General features: G+C 43.0%; 2 protein-coding genes across 4 annotated transcripts in view; both read left to right on the forward strand.

Moving 5' to 3' along the window:
* The first annotated feature begins 4,982 nt into the window (after positions 1-4,982).
* POLR2D (RNA polymerase II subunit D) lies at positions 4,983-8,394 on the forward strand. Of its 2 annotated transcripts, XM_082487381.1 has the most exons (5): positions 4,983-5,058; positions 6,248-6,428; positions 6,895-6,990; positions 7,786-7,865; positions 8,003-8,394. In XM_082487381.1, exons 1-4 carry the CDS (start codon positions 4,986-4,988, stop codon positions 7,862-7,864), a joined length of 429 nt encoding a protein of 142 aa, XP_082343507.1. In that variant the 5' UTR covers positions 4,983-4,985; the 3' UTR covers position 7,865; positions 8,003-8,394. The 2 variants fall into 2 exon arrangements, with proteins under 2 accessions (XP_082343507.1, XP_082343506.1); XM_082487380.1 differs by having other exon boundaries at positions 7,786-8,394.
* A 1,997-nt stretch (positions 8,395-10,391) lies between these two features.
* Positions 10,392-12,979, forward strand: part of WDR33 (WD repeat domain 33) — a 71,648-nt gene continuing 69,060 nt past the window's right edge. For both annotated transcript variants that reach the window (XM_082487355.1, XM_082487354.1), the window contains exon 1: positions 10,392-10,510. The gene's annotated coding sequence lies outside the window, so the exon portion shown is untranslated. The remainder of the gene's footprint in view (positions 10,511-12,979) is intronic.

Genomic DNA, 12,979 nt, shown 5'->3' on the forward strand with positions numbered 1-12,979 from the left:
TTCCCTATGCTATATGAAGAGTGGGCTGAGGAGGACTCTTTGGCTAACATGATTGCCAGGTGACTCATAAATTCTGAAGTCAACCATAAAACTAGCATCCACTGCTGTTGTGTGCCCAGGTAAGTTATCAGGTATATTCTCTCAGCTTCTTTGTTGGCTAGAACACAGTGACTTATTTGTGTATTTTTATGGCATGTTTTTCCTTACTTGATTCTTTTGGTTTCACATTGAATCAGTCAGACATAAAATCTTTGTCTGGTGTCTTTCATCAGAGGTTCTTCCGTGCATGTTGCTTTCTGTAACTGGAGTAACACTCAGCAGCTCAGAATGAAGATGAGGCCAGGTAGAAAGGTGTACATATGACTGCACACAGCAATAGTTCAATCCAGACTAAATATAAACCAGGATAATTCTCCAAAAAACACTTTCATCTGTTTTTACTTCTGTTTGAAGTAAGAATGAATCAGTCATTTAGTACTCACTTCCTTCTCAAAACAAATTACAGAAAGATTAAGAGAAATCTCTACAAGATACTTCAAATGAAGAACACGAGCATTTTTATTCTAAACACACAAAAAATAAATTTTTTGACAAAATTTATAAGATACCTAATTGTTATTGAGAAATGCTACTTCTTGAGGATAAAAATGAAAACCAGAACACTTCTCCATGTGACTCAATAAATTAATATTTATACTGACCTATGTATTATGAGGATTGCTCTCAAACTGAATTGTAGTACATTGAGCAGTATGACAGAAAAGTTCCTAAACTGTTTTTGCTGCAATCTGGTAAAAGATGACCTGTGAATGTATTTGGTGATCACTCCCAAAACACAGAAAGCCCAGAGGACTATTGTTACCATGTTCTTAAAACAAGTATATAACTCTAGAAATTGACCAATATCCAGATTATTGAACCATACTTTTTTATAGTCAGTCTATTCTTATAATCAGATGAATTCTGACATAAACTATGTATTATACAACCAGTTGAGTATGTTTAGATGTCATCATATATGTCTTTTAAAACTTAGCAGATCATGCAAGAGATAGTTTTGCATTCAGATGCTTATTATCACTTTATTACTGGGTGTTACTATAGCTTTATATTGTTCATACATTTTCATTAACTATAGGTTTGGTTGTATAGTTTTAAATGGAGTAAAAATAAATAAAGGTAAAGTGATATAAAAACCTAAACTTGAAGAGCTATACTTTAAGAACATAGATGAAAAAGCATGCATGTTTTGTGCAATAATGGCTATTATGGCACACAGTATTCTGAGTGGGTGATGTTTTATCCACAAGGATTTTGACCTATTCCTAGAACATACTAGAAATGATGATGATAATGAAAAGATATTAAGGTTTCGATATCCTAATCTTATCACTCTTAATCCATCACAAACTTTGCATCTTTAAAATTTGGGGTTTTGACACTTCACACAAAATACATAATTACTGGTAGAAAGCTTAAAAACTGCTAGAAGATTACATGTCTTCTGCTGGCGAATTAGAAGAAAAGCGTATTACAAAGTATGGTTATACTAATAAGAGAATTGTTATTAGTTCTTTCTACTTTTTATTACACAGAGGTATTTAGCTAAGCTTTTTTAAGATCTGTGTTGGTGCACTTAGTTGTGGGTCTGTTTTTAAATTGTGGCAATGCAGAAATTACCAAAGAAATTGTCTAACAATCCCCTACCTAATATGTCTCCAGCAAGGGTCAATGCTTTTTGCTGTGGAATATGAAGTACTAGAAGCTGTGTTCACAATAAATTAGATTTGGCCAAGTCTTTTTTTTTTTTTTTTTAATCAGTTTATTTTAGGATACGACCAGTACATATGCCTGAAACTTCCTGTAGTCATTCACTTTACTTTAATCTATCTCATCTTCCTTTTTTATGCTGATTTTTCAATTGAATTGGTAAATGCTGGAAAAGTCATTATTAGTGAGGAAGAAGCCACTGCATTTTAAAAATAACAAAGGAAAAGTCAGGCACTCTTATGTGCTTTATTGCAGTAGCTGAACAATATTTACTGTGGTTTTATAAGTGCATTTTTAAATTCTTAAAAAAAAAGGGGGGGGGGGGAGGAGGCTCAATTTAGAAATGTTCTTGTTTGTTTCTTATTTGACTCTTGAGACCTTACCCAAACACATCAGTGATAATGAACCTTTATCTTTCATGATAGCATCTTTAGCTGTATCTATAAACTCTTGCAAGTATCTGGCTTTCTCTTAATTGTTTTAGGTTTTGTACATTTAAGTAGAATGGATCCTTGGGGAAAAACAGAAGTGAAATTAATAACTTAAACCTCTGCAAGCTACCCACTGCTCTGAGAATCATGATATTCTGAGTAGATGGGTTATTTCAGAAGCCATCAGCATTCCAAGTGATTTTAAATGCTTCTCTCATCAATCTAGCACAGATTTCCATGTTTTCTTGTAAACCTAATTGAAATTATTTAATTTGCCAGATGTTCCTTGAGATATTTTCATTCCATCTTCCTGAATATCATTCTGCTCATACCACTTAACAAATTAGTTTTCAATCAGTTTCTCTGCCATATTCATTTATCCAGATAACAAGATCTGTGATTTGACCCCTTCATATTCTTATGGTTTATTCTTAATGCATTCCTTTTCCCAGCAAGCAGGAAACAATTCACCTAGGCACAGATGCAAGTTTGTGAGAAGAGGAGTGGTTTCATCATAAATCCTCCAACAGTCTATTTTTGCCTTTCTTTAAGGGCAGAGGATGACATAGTAAAGTCTGATAAGATGATAATACTTTAAGAGTCTTAGGCTGGTTAGGCACGTACGTGTGAGCCCTCCAGGGAAAATACTACTCCATAAGTTATTTTGCTGGCACTGTTCCCATGACATAGTGTCAGAAGAACTATCATCATTTTCAGCCTACCTATGACTTTTAGGGGTCTACAAATTACTTCAGGATAGTCTGGAAAAGTAACCTCCCTTTCAAAATGTGTCATTAATGGTGTCAATACTCCTTCCTCGCAGACAGAGGTATATTAATCATAATATAAAATCATAAAATAGAATCATAGAATCATCTGGGTTGGAAGGGACCTTTAAGATCATTGAGTCCAACCATCAACCTAACACTGCCAAAACCACCACTAAACCATGTCCCTCAGCACCACATTTACCCGTCTTTTGAATACCTCCAGGGATGGTGATTCCACCACTTTCCTGGGAAGCCTGCTCCATGCTTGACAACCTTTTCTGTGAAGAAATTTTTCCTAATATCCATCCTAACCCTCCCCTGGCACAACTTGAGGCCGCTTCCTCTCATCCTATCGCTTGTTACTTGGGAGGAGAGACTGACCCCCACCTGGCTACAACCTCCTTTCAGGTAGTTGTAGAGAGTGATAAGGTCTCCCCTCAGCCTCCTTTTCTCCAGGCTGAACAACACCAGTTTCCTCAGCCGCTCCTCATCAGACCTGTGCTCCAGACCCCTCACCAGCTCCATTGCCCTTCTCTGTACGTGCTCCAGCACCTCAATGTTTTTCTTGTAGTGAGAGGCCCAAAACTGAACACGGTACTTGAGGTGGGGCCTCATTGGGGCCGAGCACAGGGAGACAATCACTGCCCTAAGTCCTGCTGGCCACACTGTTGCTGATACAGGCCAGGCTGCTGTTGGCCGCCTTGGCCACCTGGGCACACTGCTGGCTCATATTCAGCCGGCTGTCGACCAACACCCCCAGGTCCTTTTCCTCTGGGCAGCTTTCCAGCCACTCTGCCCCAAGCCTGTAGTGTTCATGGGGTTGTTGTGACCCAAGTGCAGGACCCGGCACTTGGCCTTGTTGAACCTCACACCATTGGCTTTGGCCCATTGATCCAGCCTGTCCAGATCCCTCTGTAGAATCTTCCTACCCTCAAGCAGGTCAACACTCCCACCCAACTTGGTGTCATCTGCAAACTTACTGAGGATGCACTCGATCCCCTCGTCCAGATCATTGATAAAGATTAAAGACAACCAGCCCCAATACTGAGCTCTGCGAAACACCACTTGCAACTGGCCACCAACTGGATTTAACTCCATCCACCACCACCCTTTGGGTCCAGCCTTCCAGTCGTTTTTTTACCCAGCGAAGAATGCACCCATCCAAGCCATGAGAAGCCAGTTTCTCCAGGAGAATTCTGTGAGAAATGGTGTCAAAGGTTTTACTGAAGTCTAGGTAGACAACATCCACAGCCTTTCCCTCATCCGCTAAGCGGGTCACCTTGTCATAGAAGAAGATCAGGTTTGCCAAGCAGGACCTGCCTTTCATGAACCCATGCTGACTGGACCTGATCACCTGGTTGTCCTGCATGTGCCATGTAATGATACTCAGGATGATCTATTCCACAACTTTCCCAGGCACCGAGGTCAGACTGACAGGCCTGTGGCTCCCCGGATCCTCCTTCCAGCCCTTCTTGGGGATGGGCGTCACATTTGCTAACCTCCAGTCAACTGGCACCTCCCCGGTTAGCCAGGACTGCTGATAAATGATGGAAAGTGGCTTGGCGAGCACTGCCCACCAGCTCCCTCAGTACCTTTGGGTGGATCCCATGCGGCCTCACAGACAGTGAGACAGCTCATCGTGAGTTAGATAAGAAAACTGTAACTGTCTGTACCGTAGTTTTTAAGGTCAGGGTTTGCTACCTAGCTGGAGGATGCTCTGGTGGCTATATGGAGTAGGCCATAGCTCCTTCGTCCAATTCTGGTGTGATGCCACAGCGGCGAAGATGCATCTGCCGCCTCGCTGCTCCCCTCCGCCCCCCGGTGCCGCTGTGCCCAGCCCGCTGAGGCGGGCCAGCGCAGGTTTCAGCCCTTCCGTTATTTCCCAGCGCTGAAGGAACCTCCCGCCCCGACCCACCTCCTGTCAGCGCCGGGCGGCTCCCCCTGGCGGGGCGGCGGGGCCGGGGCGGCGCTGCGCTTCCGGCCGGCGGGGCTTCCGCTGCCGGCGGCTGAGGCGATGGCGGCGGGCGGCAGCGACCCGCGGACGGCGGACGTGGAGGAGGACGCCTCGCAGCTCGTATTCCCCAAAGGTGGGAGCCGCGGGGGAGGGGGGCGGTGAGGGGGCCGGGCGGTGGCGGGAGGCCGCCGCCTCTGAGGGAAGGAGCTCTCCTCTCCCCTTCCCGCCTCGCCGAGAGGCTGCTTGGACCGGAGCGCCCCACCGGTCAGAGACACAGCGGTTACAGGGCCCCAGGTGTTAAAAATCGGGGATAATAAATCATGTGTGTATGTTTAAGGACCCCACGATGGCTAAGATGGGGCTGTTCTTACTTGTGTGGAGCGCTACGTGTGCACAGGAATAAAATAAAATAAAAAAAAAAAAACACAACAGGCTATAGCAAAAAGGTTCTTGTTTTTTTTTTTTTTTTTTTTTTTTGATTTAACCATTACTTTTTCGTTAATGTTTCTTGACATTAAGATAGTGCTGTGTTTACAAAACCAGCTTTCCAGAGCCTGAGTTGTAATTAGGGATGGCGATACTCTGTGCCGATACTCTTTCTCGCACTGCCCCGTATCTATCTGGTTTTATAAAACAGTGCTGAAGGGGCACCCCAGGATGCCACCTCTGATCCCGCTGCTTTGAACAGCTCGTACTGCTGATGTGGAAAGACCTTCTTGTTATTGGAATAAATATGGTGATGTTGGAATAAATACGGTGATGATGAACAAAAATAGAGAGAGTCGCCTAAAAAGGCGGGGGGATCTGTTAAGATTGGTTAAAACTTTTTTATGATAATAAAATTTCAGTGGGCTAATTCACCTTTCGAGTAAATGAAGCCTTTTAAAAAAAGTTCAGCAGTATCCACGTGTACTTTAAGAACTCGCTTTCAAAGGCCATAGGCATCACTTTTGAATTTTTGAACATTACAGTTCTAATTTTTTTTTTCTAAAACAAGTCATACATTATTTAAGTTCTGCCAAAAATGGGTGAAGAAAACATATTGCAGAAATGTGACAAATCAGGTTAGGGCAGCAAATATAAAATGTGTGGTCAAGAAGAGAAAGACATTGGATTATTGCTCAAAATGGTGTCATTTTTATAACCATTTTCAGTATGAAATGTTGTCCAGTCATTGGTGAAAGGGCTCACATAATTACAGTGAAGCACATTTTTCATGTCCTTATTTCCCAAGGCTAAATTTACATAGAAAACTTCTGTAAGTGGACTTTTTCATCCATGCTTTACCTTTTTTGTGCTGATTTTCACTCATTCAAATGTAGAATTTGAAACTGCGGAAACCCTTCTAAATTCAGAAGTACATATGCTTCTTGAGCATCGTAAGCAACAGAATGAAAGCGCAGAAGATGAGCAGGAGCTTTCAGAAGTCTTCATGAAAACTTTGAACTACACAGCGCGCTTCAGCCGCTTCAAAAACCGTGAAACCATTGCCAGTGTCCGTAGGTGAGTGGAAAAGTCAGGGCATAAGACTATACTGGAGAATTTTTGTGCATAATATTGATGTTGCTTTATGAAAGTACAGTTCTGTGGTGTTTCCTGATTTGTACCATAATTCTGATTCTTGTCTCTCTGAAGAGGCAAGAAATTTGATCATAATTCTTCATGGAGAGTTGTACTTTGTCTAGGCCAAACCTTCTGAGCCACTTTGTTTTCAGTATTTAAATGGCAGCTGATTGCAGTAAAGGGGAGGATTTTCTAGACTTTGTAGACTAACTCTGGGGAAGTGGAGTTAATAAATGTCACTTTTTTTTCCCTCTGTGCAGTTATAAAATTAGTCTTTCCTCCTGAAAAAGCATTGACTTCAGTGCCAAAAGCAGAGTTAAAAAAAAAAAAATACTTGGTTTGCTTTATGCCCTTTTATATTTCTAGCTTGCTTGTAATTTCACCCAGTTGTTGTCTTTCCTTACAGTTTGCTGCTCCAGAAGAAGCTCCATAAATTTGAACTGGCATGTTTGGCTAACTTGTGTCCTGAAACAGCTGAGGAAGCGAAAGCCTTGATTCCTAGGTGAGCATTTATGTATCATAAAAGGACTACTTTTTACTTTCCTGGGGTCTGAAGCCAGCTATGGGCAGATGCCCCCTCTCTTCAATTCAGCTCTGTTGATAGAAAAATTTTAGTGTCAGTTTTTCTTCACCGACCCATTGATCTGACAGCGAGGCAATCTTTGTATGTGTCCCCAGTGACACTTCTGACATTTACTGGATTAAGTGTAAACAATGGGGTTTTAGCCCACCCAGCTGTGTTTGGTTGTTTGTTGGTTTGGTTTTTTTTTTGGTTTGTGGGTTTATGTTGTTTTTTTTTTTTCTGTTGGAGCAAATGACATTTCTCCTGTGAACTGTGGATAATGTACAGGGGACCAGTAACTTCTTCATATCTTAATATGTTACCTCATGGTCTGAGATAGAAGACAGAAGGAAACACTCATCTGAATTACCGTTTCTTCTTTATATACTGAGATTTCATAGTAAGACTGGACTGGCTTATAAGCATGAGGCTATGTGGACTTCATTTGGAGGTCTATTTAAACCTGTACCTGCCTTGCCTTTGTGATAAAACGATTTGAAATTATTCAGCAGATAGTTCTGGGAAGGAAGGAGTTTTGTCATTTAAAGAGGACGCACTGCATAGGGATTAGAGTGATATTTGTACAGTAATGCTACAGACGGTTCCTGATGGTACCGTACAGGTGGGTGATGATGGTGTTGAGACTGATGGGAGAGAATTATGGCTGTCTGAAATGAATTCAGGGGGGAGATTATTTCTAAAACCTTCAATGTCCCCTCATTGTTCTTTTTGCAGCCTGGAGGGCCGATTTGAAGATGAGGAATTACAGCAGATTCTTGATGACATTCAGACTAAACGCAGCTTCCAGTATTAAGGTTAACCCTCAACCCCTTTATCTGAACAGAAAAAAATGGGAACTGTGGCTGTTTCTCAGCCCTCTGGAGCAATCCAGCTCCCGGCTGAGTGAGGGGAGCTGTGGATACAGGGTACTCCAGTGCTGTGTCATCCACAGGTGTATTCAGGCTGGAGAGCAGCATAGTCCTTCACGTTTGTTCCACATGTGTGTTGGTAAGGACGCCTGTATGGTGAGAGCCAAAGAACCCGAAAAGCCTTTTCCCAGTGGCTCAAGTATTTGTTTCTTCCAAATCCCTCTCCCTGATTTGGGAATTTTCAACATGTTTCTGTTTTTTAGCAGAAATGTAGATGTGATTTTTTTTTTTTTTTGTGAAATTCTAAAAGAGATGGAGAAACTTGTTCTTGAGTCTTGGAAGGTTTAGTCACAGGCAGCATCAATTTCTGTGGTGTTTTTTTTGGTTTGTTGTTTTTTATTGTGTGATGAGGACAGTGGATTTTTACACCTTCAATAATTTTCTATTCTTGTTTAGTGTAAATTAAAAGATTTCTAATTAAGGCTGTGTGTTTTATAAACATAAGGTGCATATTATGATTTTACTAATGAGGACCTTTTTGATAAACAGATCCTGTGAATATTAACCTGTATTGGAGATCTGGGGACTCCAGGTGCATAATAACACAAGTACAATTTAGGACAGGTCAGTCAGAGGCATTATTAACTATGATCATATTGAGAGAACATTAGGGCAGCATCTCTCTCTCTGCTCCTCTGTTCTCTGCCAAGTGGTCGCAGAGACCCAACCTATATACTGTTTCAGAAAAGAAGGTGGTGAGGAAAAACAATTATTTTGATGTTAACGAAGCCAGGTGTCCATCCTGGGAGGGATGGGCTCCTTAAATAGCTTGCTAACTGCCACAATTCTAAGAAGGAATCAGACAGTAAATATGGCGACAGGATTGCGGGATGGCTCTTGGTGGAGCCTATGGCAGCGGCACACCTCGTATTAGCTTAGAAGTGGGGAGTCAGCAACAATCAGACTGTTAGCTTTTAGTTGAAAGGAATGTTCTTTAGTTAGGATAAACTTCTTAGCCAGCCCTCTGAAATCCTAAATACTAATAATTTTACCACCACGCCTGGAAGAAGGAGAATTTTGCAGGAAAGAATAGCTGGGACAAAGAGCAAGACCGCTGTGTTAAGTCAAGGCACTGCTTGTGAAGATAAGCAATAGAGTTTCACCGATGTTGCAAAAGGGATAGAAATACAACATTATTTCAGCTCTTACTGGAAATGTAATGTTGCTGCCATGCTGGAAGGCCGAGCTGGTTTACAACAACTGCTTGGGCTACCTCAGCTGAGGCACATTGCTTTGCTTCAAAGAGCATTTGTTTCTGTGCTTCAGTGGCATCGCGTCTCCTGCAAGCCAACTAACCAGACATGCCTTTTTAATTAACCACAGTAACTTTAACTGGATCAGAATAATTATAACTAAAGAACAAAGATAAAAGCAAGGTGGCATGGTCAATCTTTATTTTACGTAGCTCAATGGCCCCTTTTGATGTGGTATTGCTTTCCAGTCGCCGCTCCTGCTGTAACTCAGCCCTGTAAAATGTTTCTGTTCAAGCAGCTTTAAAACATTTTCATCTTTTGAATACATAAGACTCTCCTATCCTAATGAGAGCTCATTTTTATTAACAAACCCCAACACTCTAGACCTCTTTACCTACACTTCTGGGTAAAAGGACGTAATAATAATTAGGAGGTATTACCACTTGTCAATACCTTTGTAAGCTAATGTAAGACTCCCGAGGAGGAGTGTAGCAACTTAGTGATCTGAAAGTGATCCCAGGAGATTTGCACCATCCTCCACAAATAGATGATTATGAGTATTGAGATTAGTTGTTCTTGATTGTTCTGCTTTGAAACGTGGTAATTAGGCTGGGGAAAGAGGAATTCAAGCCTTCCAAGGGAATGGAGAGAGGTGTGCTTGTTGTAGCTGTGTGGTGACCATGTGGAGTATTAACAGAAAGCTACGCAAGAGGTGCAAATCGATGTGGTTTGGAGGCAATATTTTGTCCAGCTGTTGGTGCTACCCGCTCTGAAGAGCCTGGAGCCGGCAAAGGCCTTACTGCCCATAGCGTCCTCAAAGCCCAGGCCCGGGGGAGGCAGCGGGGGGGGGTCCGGGAGCGCATTTTCCCCGCCACGGCTTGAATTTTGGCCACCCTTTTCCCTCAGTAAAAGGCGAACCGGGCGCCAGGCGCTACCCTCCTCTGCGCAGCGCCTCCGGTCCCGGAACTGAGGCCCGCCGCCTCCCAGCGCGCGTGCGCGCACCTCTTGGCGCCTACCCGGAGTCCGGGGGAGCCAGGCTTCTGGCAGCGCAGGCGCAGACTAGCGGCGCGGTGGGCAGGCTCGCGGAAGCAGCGCGCGCCCCGCCTCGCGCGCCTGCGCACTGGCCGCGGTCTTCCAGCCGGGCGCTGGGACCCGCATCTCGCGCCGCCGAGCGTGGTGACGTAGGGCGCGTGCGCCGCCCGGTCGCTGGTGGGGGAAGGAAGATGGCGGCCGGACGCTGTGGGGGCTCGTGAGGCGGCGGAGGCGGCTTCCGGGGCCGGAGGGACGAGGCGAGTGGCGACAGGGCGCAGTGTCGGGGTACGAGAGACCGGTTGGACGGTGAGTACGGCTCGGTGCTGGGCCGCTGGCGAGGCGGGCGCCGGGGTGAGCAGCCTGGGAAGTGCGGTTGCCTCCGCCATTTTTAGGCCGCGGCCCAGAAGCGGTGCGGCCAGGACCGGGAAGAGGCAAAACCCCGGCGCGGCCCGCCAACGGCGGGGAGGGGGGGCTGCAGCAGTGAGGGGCTGCCCGGGCTGGGGCGCCCTCGGGAGCGTGGGGCCCAGGCCTTGTCCGCGGTATGAGGTGAGCGCAAGGCCCGGCTCCGCGGCGCCGGGCCCGCGGGGTGGGGTGTGCTGGAGGGCTGAGGTGGCGGCGAAAGCTGGGGTTGAGAGCAGGCAGGTGCTCCCCTTTCCTGTCTGTTGAATAGGTGTCTGGTTGTGGCCTGGCCCGAGTCTCAATCCTGTCTTCTGCTTTCTTTTTTTTTTTTTTTTTTCTTCTTTTTAAGCAATATTATTATTCTCTTTGCCTTGGATTTGAGCAGAGATCGAGTTGTGACTGCTTGAAGATACGGCTTGGGAAGCCCTGGCCGTCATGGGTAGATACAGCCATATGTAGCAGGCACTTGCTTATTCTGGAAGGGTGGATGGATTTAACGATGATATGGTGCCACATTCCATAGGTAGAGACTCGCCAGTCTACCATTATGACGTGGGTAGCAAACCTAGATGACGTGTTGAAATCGAAAAGGTACTTTAGCATTTTTCTGTTGGAGACAACTCATTAAACTTCGTGCCTCTTTGAAGATGGATGTTATTTCTCTCTTGTTGACTGTTAGCTTCTTTCTTATGAGTAGATAGCTGTATGGCTTCAAATACAGTATTTTGAAACATTGGTACTCATTTGAGCACATCTGCTTGTGTTACAGAAGTTGTCCTTGGTAAGTAGTTCTGTACTCTACTGGTTTTGTACCTCATTATATTCTTAATTGTAATTTGTGAATAGTATTTGGGAATCTGTTTTCCTATGTAGGTATTAGTCCCTCATCCTTCTCCTTGCAACAGATGTTTATTCTTTGATAATTTTCCTAACTGAAACTGAATCCATCCTTTAAGAAAGGCAGCATGATACACATATTTGTCAGAAAGTTTATAGTATCAAATAATATTGTGTCAAAATATTTTGGGGTTCCCTCTTCCTGAATTCTTTATCAGCTAAATTGACTTCTAGTTTTCAACAGTTTGCTGCAGTATTCTGCCATCACCTTTAATATAAGACTATGTAATCATAAAAGTCTGTTTCTTTACATCTTGTTCAGTTGTGCTATAGTATTTCTAATGGGAAGATCTGAAAATGTAGTTAAAAACTTCTCATTTAAACAGTCTGAGCATGGTAAGAAAAATCTGGCTTGTCTTTGATTGCTTTGCTGTTAGCATTTTTGGAGTACTTTGCCCAATTGGTCTACAGTTTAGAAGGTAAGCTTTACACTATCTTCCTGAATTTGACTCTTTCAGAAGTGGATAGAACTACCAGATGATACTAAAAGCATCAATTTTGAGAAGTAGTGAAAGAAGCTTATTGAGCTGCAGAGAATGTTAGGTGCTAGTAACTAGTGTACGTTTAATGTAATAGTCCTAGAGCTGCTAAAACCATTTAAATTAAATGTCAGTTACTGAAACAGTTACAGTCTTTCCCTGTTACCTGAAGTGTTGGTCCTCCATTGAATCCTTGCAGCAGTAAATATTAAACTGTTTGGACTGTTGGGATTGAAAAATTCTCATCAGTTTTGTATTTCTGTTAGCACAAGGAGGTTAGCACAAGAAGTAGTAACATAGTGATCCTAAATTGTTCTTGAGATAGAGGTACTAGAAATGCCACCTTTGGCTGCAGCAGAGGCAGGCCTTGATCTGGGGAGGGGATGAGAAAGCTTCTGTTTTGTTCCCATCCCTAGCAGATACTTTAGTCTTCTGACTTGTCTGAAAAAAGATATCATGGAAAAGACACTTGGTTGAGTAGGGATATGAAAGGAGTGCAGTTGAATTTACTGAGATGATTTAATGCAAAAAATTTAACCTTTTTCATCTGGCTAGCCATGGTGTTGATATCTAGGCAATTTCCATAGTTGGTTCACTAACACTGAAATTTAAAATAATTTTAGCCTTGCCCAGATGTTACTCTAGCTTATAATTTAGAAAACTATCTTTGTGCAGGAAAGTTGTAAAAACAAGCCAAAAACTTTATCCATAGTGTGTTTGTGAGTTTTACAAAATTTGTTCTTTATTTGCTGTATTTTCATTCCTGATACTCTATCATTTTGTCATTGAAAGTTTTATGCAAAGTAAAAATATAGATAGGCAGGTTTGGATGGTATAGTTAATGAAGAAATGACATTCGTAAGTACACCTCACTTAAAATGAGCATTGTTAAAGCTTAGTGGTGGGAAGGGGATACGGTAAAGGTATTTTAAAAGACTAAAAACTTAACCTTAGTTTTCTTCTCTTTATCATAGAGAATCTCTGAAAGTAACAGCAGAGA

Source organism: Vanellus vanellus, assembly GCF_965231255.1.
Source record: "Vanellus vanellus genome assembly, chromosome: 8".
Taxonomy (NCBI): domain Eukaryota; kingdom Metazoa; phylum Chordata; class Aves; order Charadriiformes; family Charadriidae; genus Vanellus; species Vanellus vanellus.

Coding starts and splice junctions, on each gene's coding strand:
- POLR2D (XM_082487380.1), top strand. CDS start 4,986: ATGGCGGCGGGCGGCAGCGACCCGCGGACGGCGGACGTGGAGGAGGAC. Junction 5,059..6,247: donor GCAGCTCGTATTCCCCAAAG/GTGGGAGCCGCG, acceptor ATTCAAATGTAG/AATTTGAAACTGCGGAAACC. Junction 6,991..7,785: donor GCGAAAGCCTTGATTCCTAG/GTGAGCATTTAT, acceptor TTCTTTTTGCAG/CCTGGAGGGCCGATTTGAAG.